This window comes from Sparus aurata, chromosome 11, assembly GCF_900880675.1.
Source record: "Sparus aurata chromosome 11, fSpaAur1.1, whole genome shotgun sequence".
In the NCBI taxonomy this organism is placed as follows: Eukaryota; Metazoa; Chordata; class Actinopteri; order Spariformes; family Sparidae; genus Sparus; species Sparus aurata.
Genome location: NC_044197.1, coordinates 11,063,143 through 11,081,959, shown reverse-complemented (window position 1 = coordinate 11,081,959; position 18,817 = coordinate 11,063,143). Strand labels below are relative to the sequence as shown.

The 18,817-nt window shown below is 42.6% G+C and overlaps 1 protein-coding gene across 1 annotated transcript in view; it reads right to left on the bottom strand.

Moving 5' to 3' along the window:
- Positions 1–658: 658 nt before the first annotated feature.
- fgf22 (fibroblast growth factor 22) overlaps positions 659–18,817 on the bottom strand; it is a 30,024-nt gene continuing 11,865 nt past the window's right edge. Inside the window, exons 2-3 of the mRNA XM_030432949.1 lie at positions 5,232–5,335; positions 659–3,063 (exon numbers count right to left, since the gene is read on the bottom strand). Of these exons, the coding sequence (XP_030288809.1) occupies positions 2,869–3,063; positions 5,232–5,335 (299 nt within the window). The 3' untranslated portion in view covers positions 659–2,868. The remainder of the gene's footprint in view (positions 3,064–5,231; positions 5,336–18,817) is intronic.

The following is an 18,817-nucleotide window of genomic DNA, read 5'->3' as shown; positions in this document are numbered from 1 at the left end:
AATGCCAATCTTGTCTTTTAAATGACTATTATTTTACAGTTTAAATTCAACAGTGACAACAGGAGAACAAGTGTGTGTAGTATTTACTTTTCAAAAATTGAAAACAATCTACCAAGGGTGCAGAACTGAGAACAAAGACATTTGCATGGCAATAGTACTGCCAGACCCCCCATACTGATATTTGTGTGCCGCACCCAGACCTTTGGAGCTGAACTACAGTGTGACTTCACGCCATTCTGACCAGACATGTACCCCGTCACAGTAATCTCACATTATGACAGGCTGAAAGGTTGGCCTTTATTCACCCCAAACAGCCACTATTCATCCCCGACTCTCCTTTCTGTTCCCTGAAAAGACTGAGTGGCCTCCCGTGCCACTGGAGGGCTCGTCTGTGTGTAAATGACCTTGATGCTCGGTCACATAGTTCATAACCGCAGACCTTTCATCAGACACGGGGAGGTCCTCCACATCAACGCCTCTCCTGCTGTGAGTTTTGTCATGATTATGAAGGGGGGGGATTATGTCTGAGAGCTCTGATGGAGATGTTACCAACACTTAACAATCAGTGCCACGCACGAGACAAGATTAAAATACCATTGGTGCACTTGATGATTTGAATAAAAAAAAACGCTTGCTTGCGTGAGGGATTGAGCCATGATTCAAGATTTATCCACATTTTTTTATTGAAGTTTACCAAACTCAGCATGGACCAAGGCACTCAAATGATTTTACTTTGCTGAAATGAAACTAAAGAATGTTTGTTCTGAGACTTTGGCCTTATATACAAACTACTATTAGCTTTTTTTTATGATAAGTGGATCACAAATATACCTATATCCAGTAGTAATACCATACAAAATGAGCTGAATATGGACTTGAGCATGATTACTTTTTTCCCTTCTTTTTTTAACAGTATGACTACAGGCCAACACAAAAAGTCAACAATAACAATAAACACCAACTTCAAACAGTTAAGAGTACAAAATGTTTTAAATATATTAAATGTTCTATTAGCGACAGCCTTGAGAAAATGTTAGCAAGACTTGACAGAGAGGCAGTATGCAATAACCATTTACTACTGTGTACAAAATTAATGCATTTTCTGCTAGTGACGTCTGTACCTACGGCCGCTACAATGCATTAAATGACTCAAAACGTATAATATCATTCCAAGACTGAACGAAGGACCAAGAATCAGAGACTAGATGAGACACAATGCATTTTTCAGTTGTTTTTTGTTTGTTTGTTTGATTCTGTTTACTGATTTCTAATCTAGTAGCTGTGGGTTGCTGGATGGTGAAAGCAGTGTGACAGAGGCATGCACAAACATACAAAGGTCATCTCAGAAAATCCAGCATGTCATCCCAGTAGTTTAGCTTAGTTTCTGTTGTGTTCTTATATGGAGACGTACACACAGATCAGTTCATCCATCGATGTGTGTGAGTCAGTAGAGATCTTCATCTCATCTGTACAGTTCGGGTGCAGATCAGTGTCTCTTGTCCAGTAGTGTCAATACAGTATATCCCAAGTAACAATCACAAGATTGTATTTTTCACAGGGCCATCGCCAGGGCTTTACAAATACAGAGGTCCAGAGTACAATTTCCTCCTATTTATCTGTTCTGTTATTTTCTGTTAACTCTTCAGCTGGATTAAACTCACCACTGAACTTTAAATAAATTACATTATGGTGGAAAAATATCATTTTTTGTACTAATTTAATTATTTTTGTTGGCCCAGATTTAGCCTTACAAAATATAGCAATTGTATCATTCAAATTTTACATAATAAATGGATTAAGAGGAGAAATGTGTTTAAGGTAAAATAGATTCATGTTCGCTTCTTTGTAAGGCTAAAAGCTGACATTAGCTAATCAGCTCAGTTAGCTGTGGAGCTAGTGGCCCTTTTAGCTAAGGGGAGTTTGCCTGCATCACAACCTCAGATCAAAAGGGGGAGTCAACACCAGACTGGAACTGGACACAATGTCCAAGACTGACGGATGCCAGTTTGAAGACAGAGGATAAAGCACGGACGTGATTTACAGCAGCTCCGACCGCAGTGAGCCGAAGTCACGCTCCTTCCAGCGGACCAACAAGGGACCTAATTTTTTTTTTGCGGTTCAATAGATGACAAATGGCAACATATTTGACTTGAAAAATATATTTTAAATTAAAGTAAACACATTTTTGGTAACAAATTAGACTAAGTAAGGAAGTTGTCCCTTGTGACGAGACAGGACAGGCGGGGGCTAGCTGGTTAACATGCTAACATCTCGGCAACACAGTAGAGACATCTTTGACATAACGTCAACACTACTGTTTCTTAACATCCTGTTGATTATGGTATTTCTGGCCATATCTTGCATGTTGTCTAAATTACTCCCTCCAAAGCCCACAAAAGGTTGAGCTGTTGAAGGCATGACTGCAGTGTCCCAGTAGCTATGGCCCTGATTTGTAGCTATTTCAAAGTTCCATTTATCAAAGAGTAGATAATTATAACTTTGCTGTACCAGATACTTCTGTTCTGTTGCACTGAGCATCTTAAATAGGCTTAAATTAACAACCCACTGAGCCACATTTTGATGTTTCCAAGCCTTGTAGTCTCTCAAAGTCACCCAAACACTTTACATGCAGTTCAGACAAATGCCTGGAGATAGTATAATTCTACTGTATTGGATTGTATTACTGAACATTATTAGAAAATGGAGAAAATAACTTAAAAGTACATATTATACTAACTCTACAAATGTTATAAACCTCAACAAATGTACATTTATGTGACAGGAGGATGGAATAACAAAAATAAAGATCGCTAGCGCGAGGAGGCGGGTGAGCCAGCCGGTTGACGGTCAGAGTTCAGACTTGGGCAGCTAGGACGGGAGCATGGGCAGGAAGTGAGTAGACGGGTGCCTCCGTCGAGCCTTGTGACCTCGCCGTGGCTTGCCCCGCCCGTTCAGGGAAACAAACATCTGCCTGCCGCCGTGCTTCCAGCGGAGGGAGGCATATGTGTTGTAGCCGTTCTCCTCAATGCGCTCCTTGAACTTGCAGCTTGGATTGTACTTCACCTGTGATCAGAGAAGGGAGGGAAGCGAGGTTAAGGAGGTTGTAACGGTTCAGTGTTATGCTAACAGCTGACTGCTATTCCTGCTGTGCTATACTAGGCAAACTTCCAAGTGCACAAAGGTTAATGTCTGTTGTTGCAGTAAAAGGTTTTCCAGGTGTTTGTGCTTGAGTTTTACACTGCAAAGTATGAAGCTGGTTTATCTTTTTAAGGCCACAAGGGAAGCTTTAAGTTAAGAAATACAACGTCGCGTTACCAACTGACCAAAACCTTTTTTTTTTTTACTTATTCCTAACCCTGGTGGTGTCTAGCCATGTAGTTAGTTTTGGAGTTTTCAGCTGTCCACCTTTAAGCCTTCATTCCCGTCTACCCAACAGAGTATAAGTCAGAGGAATTTCATTTGCGCTTCTAAAAAGTATTGGACAATTAAAATTAAAACCCCTGAAGCAACATTTCTTTTCCGGAAACAGTGTTCTGGTTACTCGCAATAATCCACAGGCCTCACAGTTAAGTTTTCATTGGGTCCGATCTCCTGAAACTGATCACAAGGTCTGTGCAATATCTTGAGTGACTGGGACATTGTAGCTGGAAAGAGTTGTTGAGGTTTTGCAGTATCAGACTAAAGCTTTAAAGACCTTTAAAAGATAAGTTTTAACCAAATTTAAGACAGATTTTTGGACAAATCCTTTTATTCCTTTTTAAGCATTCCAGGTAAGTAAAAGTGTATGAAGCATATATGGTCCCATGCAGAGGTAGGTTTTTATGTATCACAAATGTTAAGTTATGTGTTTATTTTATTTATAATTCAAGATGATTGTATTTATTACTTTTAAGGCCTAATATTTATGAAATTGAATTTAAGACGCTTACGATGTTTTATGGACAAACACACACCCTGATTTCAACTCACAATATGTAATTTTGTCGTCCAGAGTCGCCTTTCAGCCGCTCAGAGCAGAGCCAAAGCTTCTAGAGGAATAAACACCCCGAGTCAGATCGGTTTCTGCTCTCTGATCCGGAGCAGTTTACCGACGTGAGGAGAGCTCAGAGATTACTTTAAAATTCTCAGAATTAGAGGAGGATTTTTGTTCATTCCTGTTTATCAACCTGACTGCAGCAGAGTTGGCCTGCACAGAATTGACCTGAATTTAAAAACACACAGACGCACACACTGACTGCGTGCCGTTGCTTGATAGCTTACAGCTAAACAGTAGATTAATCCGGCTGTTGTCATGTCATGTGAATAAACAAAATGGTCCTCTCCTCAAACTCACTTGGCTGGTGTTGAATACCCGTTGGTGGTTACATTTAAATGTAAATAATTGTTTCTGTCTTCTGGTACAGTTTTTAATTCAGTTTCTCTACAGGTATGCTGATCTGTGAAGGTAATCCAACAGTCAGCCACTTTTCCATGAGGTGGTTGCCACTTCTTATCAGTTCGTCGAAGAGTCTTGAAAGATATTGTAGTGACAAGAGGCTCTGCTGCATTCCCTTTTTTCTGATCTTTATCATGCACCCTTAAAAGGCCCTGTCTGTGATAAAATCGGGATAGTATGAGCCTGCCTTGATTCACCTGCCTTTTTCTGTTATTTTGGGCGGTGTCAGATCTCCGAAAGCCCTCTTCTGGTATTTTCATGCCGTGTTTACTGCTCGTTGAAGGCACTTGTCTTATCGCTGATGCTGACTGATTGCTTGTCCCTGATTTCTCCTTTTCCCGAGATGTAAATACATGAGCTAGACACCACACACTTAGGTCTGATGTGTGGCTGATTTTAACAAAGAGATGTGATTACTTTTGAAAGCTTGCTGTGTGAAACAACAATTGGCAGATGGCATGCAAGGACTTTTTAAAGGAGCCCAGCTGGCTCTTTGTCGATGCTGGTTGGGTTTCTGTTTTTGACAGTGGAGCAAACCACCTCAAGCTGCAGGTATCATCAGCCACGGCACAGGTGTACAGCCATGATGGATTGTGACACTTTGACCTTTTCTGGACTTTCCAGCAGAAGATTCCAGACATTTGCCTTCACTTCAGCAGAATCTAACATGTTTGAGTAGGCACTCATTTGGGACCCCTATACATATATACCTCCCCTACCCTCACCACCCATCCCCTCCCTTCCCAGCCCTCCCATCTTGACCTCTAGGAACAATGTTGCCAGGTTGTATACGCACCGATCCAAAGAGCGTGCCTTTCTTGGACATGGCTAAGTACAGCCCGGTGCTGACAGATTTGATGGCAACAACTCCCACACTGACAGATCGGATTTCCATCAGGCCTGGAAAATAAAAGAGGGAACAAGAGTCTGGGTTAGAAACATCTAGCTTTGGGAGTTTCCCCATCAAAAGCTGCTCTATCATTAGCGATTAGGATACCAGACAGCCATATGCTCTGGGGAGAGAGAGCCCAAGACAAGAGAGAAAACACACACATACACAGGACACACACAATGGCCTGAGAGAGCTCTTTTTGTAAGAAGACCAGTTGAGCTTGGAGCATTAAGAACAGGTTAATGTCTGGGAATTTGTTTTTATTAAAGCATAATTGAACAACTATGCACTCGAGTCTCCGATCACACATCCTGAACTACATATGATCTGAACACACTCACAGTGTCTGAGCCTGCACAGTCCCCATTCACCCATTCAAGCCTCCTGATTCCAGATGTGGCACTACATCCTGATGATGCCCAGTGTTGTTTACTGAGGGGCATTAAACCCGTGTCTGCTGGCCACTTACGCAGCCTCTCCAACTCACTTCACCTCATGAAAAAGCTGGCAAGCTTGTGGACTAATTGTTTCCTCTGGGCACTGATTGCAAACAAGTCCCATGTGGCTCACTCTTGATCTGGTTTTTGTCTGCATACAAAAATAAAGGCACACACCCATTGTCATGGCTACGACGGGGAGATGTTTTGGAGATGACCTGAGGGCTTACCGCAGGGTGCTGAATAGCAGTTAATTGCTTCAGATGAAGCTCTCTTTTGGATGACATTTTTTCTGGCTTTCAATGCCCACTTACGCCGTCAAAAGCATCCTGATGTGGCCTGCTATCTGATCAGAGCACGAAATCTTCTTTTTACACCCCTGAAAACCAAGTCTGTGCAGGAGAAAACATTCAATGTTGTTGCTCAAAGACTAGGCACTGCTGGATATTTGTGAAAAAAAAGGATTGTTGCCTTTGGACACATGCTGTAAACATTGCACCAGATCAAGGTGCTGAGGGACAGGGTGACCCAAAGCTGGTAGGAAATGAAGTAGTCGTAAAAGCAGCAGTGGGCCACTGGCCACCCAACTGACCAACCCCCAGCTGCTTCGGTACAACCGCAAGTCTTGTACAGGGCAGCAAGTGAGTTCCTGAGCAGTCTTGCTGGTTAAACCCATCCAGCGATGAAAAATAAATGCTCACACCAGGGGTTTCGCAGGTGCTACTCTCCCTGCACTGCAGTTTTTTCTGCCTATTTATTTGTGCAAATCCAGATTTTGTTTGGAAAGAACAGTAAAGCTGAATTTGGCTTGACTTAACATGTTTTTGGATTAAATAATGAGTTACATATTTGTTTTAGACCTGGCTTTAAAGGACAGCCTCACCTGTATTTAAGTCTGCTTTAATACGCAACAAGGCTTCCAAATTTAACAACAACATATGTTGTTTGAACATTATTCATCTGTACCTTCCAAAACTGTAATGTACTGATGTGACAACACTCAGATTTGGTCAAAGGTTTAGACACAAAAATGACTTGGTTAGGTTTAGTGAAAGATTGTGGTTTAAATTAAAATGACTAGTAAAGTGATGGGAGCGCACTCATCGTGGTAATAATAATAGACACTTTGTTAAGTTTCAGGAACAGTTGCAGTGTTTGCTTTTAAAAAAAAAAAAGGTTAGTTGGACACAGGAAACCAATATTGATTTGCTCACCCAATTATTCATCCCTCTATAACTCTGACAGCTGTCAGGGGGTTTTGTCACTTGGGCGTACATAGAGACGGTCTCTACATTGCCAATAGGTGCATTTAAGAGTTTTTGGTTTAGTGTAATCCTACCTCCATACAATCAAAACATGTGAAGTGATGTGGGGACAAAAACCAGAGGCTCTTTTTTAACTTGGACAACGTTTCCTTGTTGAACTAATGGATGGACGTAGATGCCCTTTTGATTTGCTAACTCAGACTGCTGAAGCCTCATATTAGTTTCAGCTCAATTTTAAAGAGACTATTGCAATTTTTCATTTTTTTAGATCTGTGTCGATTCTTGTGCATGTGAAGTATACCGAAAGTTAAAAAGGTCAAAGTCAGCACCAACAGAAGCTCCTCTCTCCTACGGAAAACAATGCATCTGAAACATCTCGTCAGTAGTTCTGCCTTTATTTCCATGACATCACACTGCATCACCATGTCACACATTCGCATGATTTGTGCCTAGCGGCTGGTTTGGAATTTAAGAATTAATTTGGCGAAGCTGCTCTGTTGTTGTTAGCAGTGATGGCTCAGGTGTGTGTGAACTGACCAATCAGAGGAGACTGGGTATTCAGGAGGGGGGGGCGTTAAAGAGACAGGACCTTAAACAGAGCGTTTCAGACGGAGGGTGAATACAGCGCTGCAGCACTGGGCAGTATGAGAAAACTGATGTGGTTTTTGAGCACCAAAGCATGTAAACCTATTCTGCTAGTAACCAGAAGTAAAACGAATGAACCTGAAAATGAGAATAACATGTCTCCTTTAAGAATGCAGTTTTATACTGAAAGAGGACTCTGGGTGTTGTTCCCCATCACTTACATGGTAACAACAAAAGGACGTCTTTACAGCCTTTGTGGACAGGAGCAGTAAAAATAAGCACCAAGAACTGTTTCACTGCATGTTTTTAAAATGTCATGCCACCTTTTATTTTCTGTGTCTAACATCCCACAGGTGACACCATCATAATACGTAATCTCACATTCTGATGCGACCAACTCTTCTCTACCAGACAGCTGCTAATACCATCAGACTACTGTTGCTGTTTTCAAAGGGCACATCTGAAGGGCCCTTACACTTAAAAACACACATCTGCTGCCCCCATCACCCTAAACACACAACACATCTCAAACTTTTTTCTTTTCTTTTCTCTGAACATCGCTAGTCGTGCTTACCAAGTGAGGCCATCTAGTTTTAGGCGCGGACACAAAGAAGTACAAAGAGCAAAACGGAGGACAGAAAAGACGAGGAAGGTAAACAAACACAAACTCCTGTTGAGTGTCTTTCTTCTCTGACGGGGCCGTGTAAAAATGCAGCCCTCTCTCCGCCCGACACAGCTGCAGGGAAGGAGGGAATGCCCCAGTCAAGTCCATCCAGGTACCGGCCCAGCTGCACCCCCATCATTCCTGCACAGCCTCTGATCCTCAGAGGAAACATTAACACTTTGATGGCAGCCTCCCCTTTACGAGCTGTGTTTACAAACACCGGGTGTGCCATGGTGGCACCTGGAGCGTGCAAGGGACTCATAAGCAATTAGCTGAGGCCCGGCTGGTGATTGGAGCACTGCAAGGATTTATGGGGGATTAGTCCAGGCCAATGAAAACCGCTGGTGCCTGAAAGTGGTGCCAGCAGTAATAGCCATTATTTGCTGGTTGGAGTTCCAGCCACAGTAGGTGTGTTGGAAGGATGTTTGTCACATCTGAGACGTGAACGGTAAAATCTCGGGTTTTTAAAACGTAGAAATAAAAAAGAAAAAAACAAGCTTAGTAGTAGAAAACAGACTCTAATAAATCAAAGTGCAAATGTTACAGTTGTTGTAGCTCTTCATTAAAAAAATACATTTTGGAGTAAACATTTAAGGAGTCCACTGGTTCAAAGTTAGTTTCAGCAGTCCCTTTTAATGAAATGTGTGTCTACAGCACGTTAAATATCGTCCTTTCTCCCTTGTCACTTCATTCATACATGCCGGTGTAGCAGCCAGCAGACACAAAAGATCCGAAGACATGAAATGGGGATTTCACGTTGTCTCGAGGAATCACTCTGGCTCTGGACGCTTGACCACACATCTATAAAGACCAGTTAGATCCATATAACTCACAGTCCCCCCTTTGAAAAGTCACTCCATTGTGTTCAAAGCCTGAGGAATCAGAGTGAGGTATTTCAGGCTATTAGAGGGTTTTTCTAACTGCTGAAATCCAAAGGTCACATTACTGGAAGGAAGGCTGTATGCTGAGTTCAGCCTCCGGACTTGTTTTAGTTTTCTAGAAGTATACAATTTTGACCCAAAATAAGTTTTCAAAAGCTTTGCTGAGATTGATCTTGATCTTTTCTTTTCTTTTTTTTTTTTTGCCATTTTTTTCCCATGCAGACAATTTAAATTTAAGTCGTAAAGACAGGTTACATCTCTGAATATATTAAGCTTTTTGAAATTCACTGTCCTTCTTTTTAATAAACCCTGTTGTTTTAACGCATGGTCTGGTGTAAATGAATACATTTAATCTACACAAATGAACAGGAACATCTAGTTTGTTCTAATAAAATGACCTTTGTTCTAGTGAAATAGTTTTTCTATCTTTTTTTGTGAATCATTTTACATTCACATTTACATTTAGGGCATTTATATGCTTTTGTCCAAAGCGACTTACAATAAGTACATTTGTCAGAAGAAAGAAGCCACAACATACCACCGTCAATAAAGTAAAAAAGAAAAAGATAGAAACAATTTTCAAGCCTTCATCTGAGCATTGTAGCTGCTATTTATCAAGGAATTTTCCATGCAAGAAAAGTTTCAAATCTCTTGAACAATATCCCAGTTAGAAAGACGAGAGCGACATAATGGAGGCAAATTAGCTCTTTGTTCCTGAGTTGCTTTGGAAACTGAAGGTCACTCCTGCGCTGCGTTCTGCTGAGCAAGTATCAACTGATGGCCCTATTGAGCTCATGAAAATGGCACTTTTGGCTTCCCACTTGCAATTGGCAAGATCTCTTAACCTTTGACATGATTTGGCTGGGACTGTCAATAAGCTCAAGCTGCCATTACAAGCAAATCCTGCACTATACGTGTCTAGTCAACTGTGGACTTGCCATTTATTTCTGCTCTATGGGATTTTTAAAAGCATAGAAAAAGTCTTTTACCCAGTCTTTTTTTTTTTTTTTTTTTTTTTTTTTTACTCTTTCTTTTCTTTCCGTCCCCCATTTTTTGGACGTTAGCCCATCGTCAGATCATTCAAGCCTTTTCTGACTTTGAAAAAAAAAAAAAAAAAGACAGAAAGGAAAGAGAGAGACACTCTCACGGGGTTCCCTTTTGTCAGACTCATGGTATGGGGGAGGAGGAGGAGGAGGGAGCGAGTACAGGGTGAAGGTGCTGGTTATAAGATGGGAGCTGCGACGGTGGGGGCAAGTGCTTCCAATGGCTGCTGCTGGCTCCCCCCCCCCCCACCCAATAAGTCTTTGTTACTCACCTGAGAGGTGAAGAGCTAGACAAGATCTTATTAATGACCAAAGGTTCTGAATGGGGCTCTACAAAGTGTGGCAAAATGGTTCCTTTCATCGCAAAATTCGAGCAGAAAAGAGTGAAAGACTGAGCAAAGACAGAGTGAGAAAAAGAGTTTTTCCTGCCTCTTTCCTCCTGTCTTCTTTTTGTTCCTTTTCCCAGGTCTTTAATTTCTTGGGTTGCCCCCTTGAGCAGCCCTCCATGGCTCAGTGCTCGACCAGAGCAGAGCCTGGGAATCTTGGAGTTCCCGCTGTGCTCCTGCTCTTGATTGACATACCTTTTCAATTATTTCACAGTTTGCTTGCTTTTTAAACGAAACCTGTTGTTTTTTTCCTTCTGCCCTCCTTTTCAAAACACAAGCTTTTCATGTCGGGTCTGGGCTGCCGGGCCTAATGGCTGTGACCAGCACCTTTGATCTGCCATGACCCCCTTGAAGGGTCTGGTACTGGGCGAAGCAGCCGCCTGTGTGTATCAGCACGGACAAAGGCTGCATCACTCACTATTGCTTTAAACACCTTGAGAGATTACCATGAGAACGAGCGCTCCAGTGGAGGCTATCGCAGGTGGTGTCATATGGAAACTTGGACATTAACCCTTGAATGTACAGTAAAATACCAACTAACAATTAGCCAGGACTTGTGGAGGCCGATGATTTCATTCGCTTGATAGAGAGGAAAATGTATGACCTGCACTGAATTTATGTTTTCACAAGTATAGTAGGTACATTCTAAGTATAGTATAGTTAGTATATTCTATTATATTTACCCCAAAAAACATTTAAATCCTCAGACGAGAAAATAAAATGGAAGCTACTCTCAGAAAATGTCTTTGTGGATGATGATGTTTTTACATTTATATGCAGCGGACACAAGCTGACCTGTCAACCATCTGATTGACTTCAAACACAGATTACAATTGAAATAACCCGTGATGATTTGTGATTGGTCTCATGATGGTGTCCTTGAGGTTTGACAAAGTTGATCCATTTGATAAAAAAATTTATGTTAGTGTGTTATGTCTTGTTCGCAGACTGCATGCAAGGTCTTCGAGTACAGTCATTCACCAACGGGCTGCAACGGGAAGAACACCAGATGTAAACCCCTTTCAACTGTTGGAATTTTTTTTTTTTTTTAAACGGACAATGTCTCACCTAAGATCTGCAACAATTTTGACGGTATGTAGGGGTGTCAAAGTCGTAGGGTTTGAACATTTAAAGGGGTTTGCCAAAGTTAAATTGGCAAACCCCTTTATCCTAATTTAAGCAAAATGTTTCTCGGCTTAAAAGGAGCTTTTGAGGGTATAAATCTTAAAAATACACAGGCTTTTGCGTACAGGAAAGGATGCGCTTTTGCAAATTATTAATCCATACATCACACTGCACAGCTGTCAGCATTTACCAGCATTTATATAGAGGCCGCAATCATATCGGCCTCTATATAAATGCAATCATATCGTAAAGTGAAAGGATGACAAATTAAAGTTTTCCTATTGTGCAGGTGTTTAACTGCCTCCATCACTTTTTAACTGTAATGCCAATACTGCTGACAAGCGGAGACTGTTTAAGAGTGTCCCCACTGATATGTCCTCATAAGTGAAATTCATTGTGTCAGGACTACAAAGGCATGCAAACTAAACAGAGTTCTTGGAAAGAGACTGAGGTGGCAGCGAGATGCAGTCAGCGGGAGGTTATGATAGCAGGGATTTCCCCACTTAAACAAACTAGTTCACTTACAGCTCGTGTTGCAGGACAGGGAAGTCAGATTCATAACAAATGTTTGATTTCACGTGACGTCTATAAAAAAGACTAAAAAAAAGACAGAACTGTCAGTTGTCATGTGCACATGGCCATTTCATTTATTAATCTATAAGCATAATTGCACTATTGATTTAGGGCAGAGGCCACTGTTTACGCCCTGACAACATGATGTTGGGCCACAAAAAAAATGATTACTGCCCTCAGCATGTGGTGACCGTGGGGACAAATCCGCGACAAGTGGTGTGTCAGCACAAAAAATCCCTGCTTCTGTGTCAGGAGCTCAGAGGGCATGCTGGGAGAATGATCGGGGGACCCGCCCTCACATGCGGAAAGACATACTACATAGAAATGTAACAGTGAGTTTACTGTGGCACTCACCTGGCAAAATGTCACCACAACCAGCCCAGCCTTTCAATAAACCAATAAAAAAACGTTGTAGTATAAAGAGTGAGAAAGTCCAAGAAGGGTGGTGGTTGAGGTCGATGGATGGGTCAAACAAACACCGGGCTTTTACCCAGGAGACTGTTGTTTTGTGTCGTGTGTGAAATGAGAACTCAGCCTTGACTTTAACCTCACCAAGTAGTTTTGATGCCTAAACCAAACCAAGCAGTATGTGTTCAGTCATTTTAAAGTGTGAGGTTGTGTTATTTGTACGCAGACTGATGAGATCAGGTTGAAATAACTCACTCGATCACTGCGTGCTTATATCACATTCCTTATTCTTTGCTTAGTAATTGCTTAGTTAAGTCATTTGCTGGTTTATTTTGAAAGTTTTACTCGCCTCATGCGTCGGGGTGGTTTACTTCCTGTATTTGTCTTGTTTTCTGGCCTTTGAGATAGTCCTAGTTTACCTGTCCCTGATAAGCCTCCCGTGTATTCGACCCACGTTTTTTTTTCCACTTTCAGTTGTCAGGTCATCTGTGTTTGCCGTCTGTGTTACGAGAGCTCACTTTTTGTTACTTCCACCTGCCGGCTTGGAGTCATGCATCTGGGTCCCTTTTGCAAAGCTTGACAGAAAAAGGCCACACACTTCATATCAATTGGCTGCTGAAAGATGAAGGAATGTCTGGTCAGGCGGCTCATATACCAGGATCCTGACAGTTATCAATAAATATTCTGGTGAGCAGTAACGGCGGGCCAGCGATGATCTCATTTCAGTGAGTGGTTCATATGAAAGCCGATCTCCAATTTGCTGTGAAATATGAAGGTGCTGCAGAGACGGGAAGATAATTTACAGGGAACGCAGTGTGCTGGACTTCGCAGTTCGGAAAAATTCCTGTGTATTCCACCACCTTACAAGGAGGATACAAAATAGTTTTAAGCAGCCCTGTAATGTTGTGAAGGTAAATGCAAACTTAAAAGCAAAAGTTATTGCATTTAATACATTTTCAGATGGTAATTGCGTGGTCGTTTTGCACCTTTGGCTACATGTCTCTTTTTCAGTGATCAGTCTGATTGGTCCCAAGCACACACTAACACACACACACACACACACACACACACACACACACACTGAAACCGGAGGATGGATGCACAGCGCATATACAAAGGCACACCGAACTAAGTGAAAGGCAAGAGTAAACATGGTCTCCTGATGAACCATGACTCCTGTGGATTTTCCTGGTAAAGTATACTCTACCAACCAAACTTGTGACCTCTGGATCAAATCCATCACCTGCACACAGCCCTTGATTAGTGCATGGTGGGAGGTCACTATGGGTTTAGAGAGGGGTTGTCGGTAAAAAACAGTGTATATCCTGATATGTGGTATGATGCAGTTCGTCACGCTGGTCGCAACTCGGGTGGTTTAGAAAATATAGACCTTTAAGGAGGTAAAAGTATTAATGTTGATTTTCATCTCCAGTGGATATGTCATAGACAATACATACAGGGAAGATGGTGAAGTTAGAAGGCTGCCAAGTCAGTGTCCGTACTTCAAGCCTGTATTTCAACATTTGTAAGAGTGAAACCACTGGGTATTTTTAAGGAGACATCTGGGCAATTTTTTGCCATTTTTGTGGCAGATAAAGCAGGTATTTTAAGCCTGAATATGATCTTTTTCTAACCCTAACCAATTGGCTTTCTTTTATGAACTTAACCAGATCTTAAGCACAGCGTTACGTTGCAACGTAATATGAAAAGTGACCCTAAAGACAGGGCCGCCCCTACAATGTCTTTTATAGGGGAGGGCCAGAAGGGGTCAATCGTTTATGAATTATTCTTTACGTATGAGGTGGAAGCATATAATATCTATAGTACTCATTCCTGAGAAGCATTTGCAAAGGGGTGATGGGAAAAGGATAGACAAATAAAAGCTTATCAACACATTTGATAATCTCTCATCAATGAAGCGCAGCTAATAGTTAACTTTTATTTCAGTGCAACAAACTATATCCAAATACTTAAACTTTCTACACTACAGCACACCAACACTGTGTCAAATACTTGGCCACAGCCCAGTGAGTGACTGATGCCAGAGCAGGTGTTGAACATCTGCTTTTAAAGGCAGAAGAACCTGCTTTGAGGTGACTGATTGGAGTGCCACAATGATTTTCTGCTGTATATCTAAAGTTCCTTTGGAAATGGCGCATTTTTGAAAAATGTGCACATGCCCTGGATATTACTAAAGTCAGTTTATAAGCAGTTGCACTTTTTTTTATGACCTTCTCACATTGCAGTTTTTGTCTTGAATATAGATGTACCAACAAATTGTCATGACCATTATCTGTGGTTGTTGCATGCGTGACAAGAGCCAAATTCTTGTACCAGAACCTAGAAAAATTATGGCCTTTTTCTAATGCCTTGTCCGGTTTTTGTTCAGCTTTAGTGAGGTTTTGGGTCAATTTTACACATATTAGTTGAGGTTGAGGTCAGCTTTTTTCATTTTCCTCATTCTGAGGTTTACTCCACCAAAAGGTTGGACTTAACGATTTTGGTCAAAGTTGAGGGTTTGCTCAGGATTTCCCTTTCATTAATGTAAAAACACCCTTGTTGAGTCACTGTCCATGATGTTTCATACACACGGTGTTGACATGATGACATTTATTTTTGTTTGAATAAGTGTGATCAGGCTCAGAGTACATATATGATGCAATGCCCTTACTGGTTTAATGGACCGACCAGCTCTGGACAGCAATAATAAAAATTTACAGTCTCTTTAACGGGAGCTGTGACTGCCGCTCTGAGAGCTCCACTGTTCCAGCAGCCGGGTTTTGAGAGCGGCCCTCTCTGCGGCCCCTGTTGCAGAGTTGTACCTGTACCTGTCTTTCTCTTCTTCCTCCTGTCTTGCATCAGCCAGCCTGCTTTTCACTGCCCGTCTGTCCCTCACTTCTCCCCTGTCGTACCTCTTTGGTCTCTGTCTCAGTCTGCCTGGGTCACCCCTCCCCTCCCTCCCTAAAGCGGCCTGTCTGCGCCGGGTCTCCGGACATGCATCATACCTATTAACTCTCACAGGAATGGGATAATTTATTCATGCCATACCGACAGCTATGAGATATGTCTGCTCAGAGCCGGGACGGGCCAGGCTGAAATGATGGCACACGAAAACACACAAAGCGCCTGCAGTTCTCCGGTTTTTATCACTTTATTCCTGCTTTTGCGATAGAAATAAGATTTTTAAAGGAGGAGAAAAAGAAAAACTAGAAGAAAAAAAATCTCCAAGATAGTCAGTAATGAAATTAGCTGAACAGCCCTCACTCTGATCTTCCGCCACATGTTATTCAAAGGCGCACATTCAGGCCAACATGCCAAGTTACTTGGCCCTGAGATCTGATTCTGTTCTTCAAATGAGCTCAGGCTCTCTGGGAGTCTGAACAGTGTTTCTCTTGCCTAATTTAGCTATGAATTCCTAGACAGTTAGGAATCCTTCAACTCATGTTTGTTCTGATCAAAGACAATTCAAAAAGTACATAATTAAAGTAGCAGCAAAGGAAATAAGGAACAGGACTTTTCTTGTTCCCCCTTTTCTCTTTTTTTTTTACACACTTGAACGTTCACAGATCTAAACATGCTGTCACTCCCTAAATCACTCTGTACACAGTTTGCAATGTCGCCTATACCTTGGTCTGCGTGTGTGTGTTTCATTTGTTGCATGCGGTCCACCCCATCCAAAGAAAAAAAAACAAAAAAAACAAGAACAAGAACGATGGATAGAAAAGACAGGAAGAAAGGAAAGAAAAGACAGGCGGAGGGCTGGTCCTCCCTGCCCGCGTATCACTTGCTGTTCCCACATTCCATTAAAATCTCTGGGGGGATGAGAGCAAAAGATGAGACCGATAAGATTATTTTTCTCCTGTCTTTTTAATCTCAGTCCATATTCAGAGGACAGTGATGTTGTTATTAGTATTAGTATTATTACAATTTTTATCACGCCAGTGGGCTTCTTGCAAGAATCGCTCATACAAACAGCTTTCTTTTGCACCAACAAATTTTGCAAAATCCATTCAACAGTTTTATATATAGAAGTGTTATGCCTCAATAATAACACCCAACAGTGTACAGTACCATAACCTGTCTTGCTGTCTCTTGTCCATCTCCGTTTCGTCCCCTTGACTAAAGTCACTGGCTGCTTCGCTTTTGCAGGACGATTTAAGCGTCTAACTTCACGTCAAACCGTTCCCTCGTTATTTCTGCTTTTCATGCAGCTCTGCAGCACTGGGGGGTGGGATATCAATCTCTATTATTCAATAAGGAAATGTCATCCATGAAGAACTACCTGAGCACAAATTTGAAAAGGAATCTGGAAACAATTTGAAGTGCACTCTCTCAAAGTTGTGTGCAGGCCGGTGTTCAGCCCGTTCCCCCCTGCGTGCCAGACTGAGCCACTGAGGGAGGTGTAAAGCAGAGACAATCTCCCTCTCTACAAGACCGAGCCTGTGAACAAGCCACATGGTGGTGATCTGCTGAAAACTGACTCCCGCACTCCCTCGGCCCCGGCCGCAAGGGGTGACATTCTCTCACACACAATTCAGAGGCTGGTCCTCTTTCAGGACTCGCACTCGGCCCTTTTACCCCCACCCTTTCATACGGTGCTGCTGGGAGAAGTACTCCAGGGATTAGCCCAGCCAGGTCTTTCAAAGGCCATTAGAGCAAATTACAGGTATCCTGTTACCAGTGCGCTGGGACAGGCCAGGTGAGGGGCGCAGAGGCCAGGCGGGAGAGCAGGGGTCAGCTTGGGACAAAAAGACAAGGCCACCCTGGGCCCCACTCTATCGGAGTGTCTCTCTGGCTCCACAAACTGGTAGGCCAGCATCTATGAATGGCTCATTTGATGGGACCTCAGAGACATTGTCTCACCACCGTAACTTTAGCCTTTTTATTTCTTAGTGCCCCCCACCCACCCCCACAACTCACTCTCCCCTCCCTGGTTTTCTCGTCTTTCGATTGATGTGGGCATGACTGTGCCCAGATAAATGATCACACCAAACAACTGTAAAACGTGAGCAGAATTCGATAAAATATAACAGGCCTCTCTGTCGTATCGACCGGGATATTGAGAGAATGAATCTCTCTCAGTCAGCATGCGCTGCAAAAAAAAAGTGCTGCCTCAGGCTACAGATTTAATTTGAAATATTTTAACCATTTCCACTTCGAAACCTAAATTTAAATCGTAAGGGAGACCACACAAGCATTAATGTGCGTTCTGTCAATGTATCAGTATGCTGCAGGCATCATGAGACTGATGCTGTCGATAACGTTGTGGAGATGGCCACAGGGAGTTCCGCATCCTGCTATTTTCTCTACACTACTCACACACACACACACACACACACACACACACACACACACATGCCTCTTGGCCACTTGTGCCGGCCACACTCGCACAAACACACATACACATGCCTCACCCAATCCCAACCGTTGGATGACAATCTAGTGGAGGAGTTGCGGAAGTGTTTCATTAGCCAATTACCGCTGCTAGATAAAGCCAGCGTTCCCACAGTCCGCGAGGCCGGGGGTCAAATGTGACCAATTACCCTCCATCCCCTCGCAGGACACATTAGTCTGTCTGATTTATCCCCAGACAGACTGACCCAATACTCCAGAATCAACGTCCACATCTGGATTTGTCTGTGTGTGTGTGTGTGTGTGTGTGTGTGTGTGTGTCTGTGTGTGTGCAGAGGCAGTGTGCTCAGAAGTGAGTCCAACTGGCGCTAAATGTTAGTACAAAGAGAAGAGTTCGGTGACAAAACAATCACAAAGCTCATTGAGAATATCAGTTCGACAGGTCAGAGGTTGTAGTTGCGTAGGAATCTTTTCTACCACACGCACACTCCCCATCAAACCAGTGATTAGTGTACCTGAACGTCCTGTCAGCATGCAATCCGTGGTACTTATTACACTGAACACTAACTTCCTTGGACATGCTAAGCTGTGATTGTACGTAATGGAACATCAATCAGTTCATTAGGGACCTCCAGGATGCGGAATCAGAGGGCCAAAACCCTCCGCTGATCAAACCCCAAAATTACAAGGAAGAAAAAGTAACACTAGAGGACGACCTGAGGGAGTGGGTGAGTGCGGGGGGGGGAGCTGGATGGATAGCAGAGGTGAACA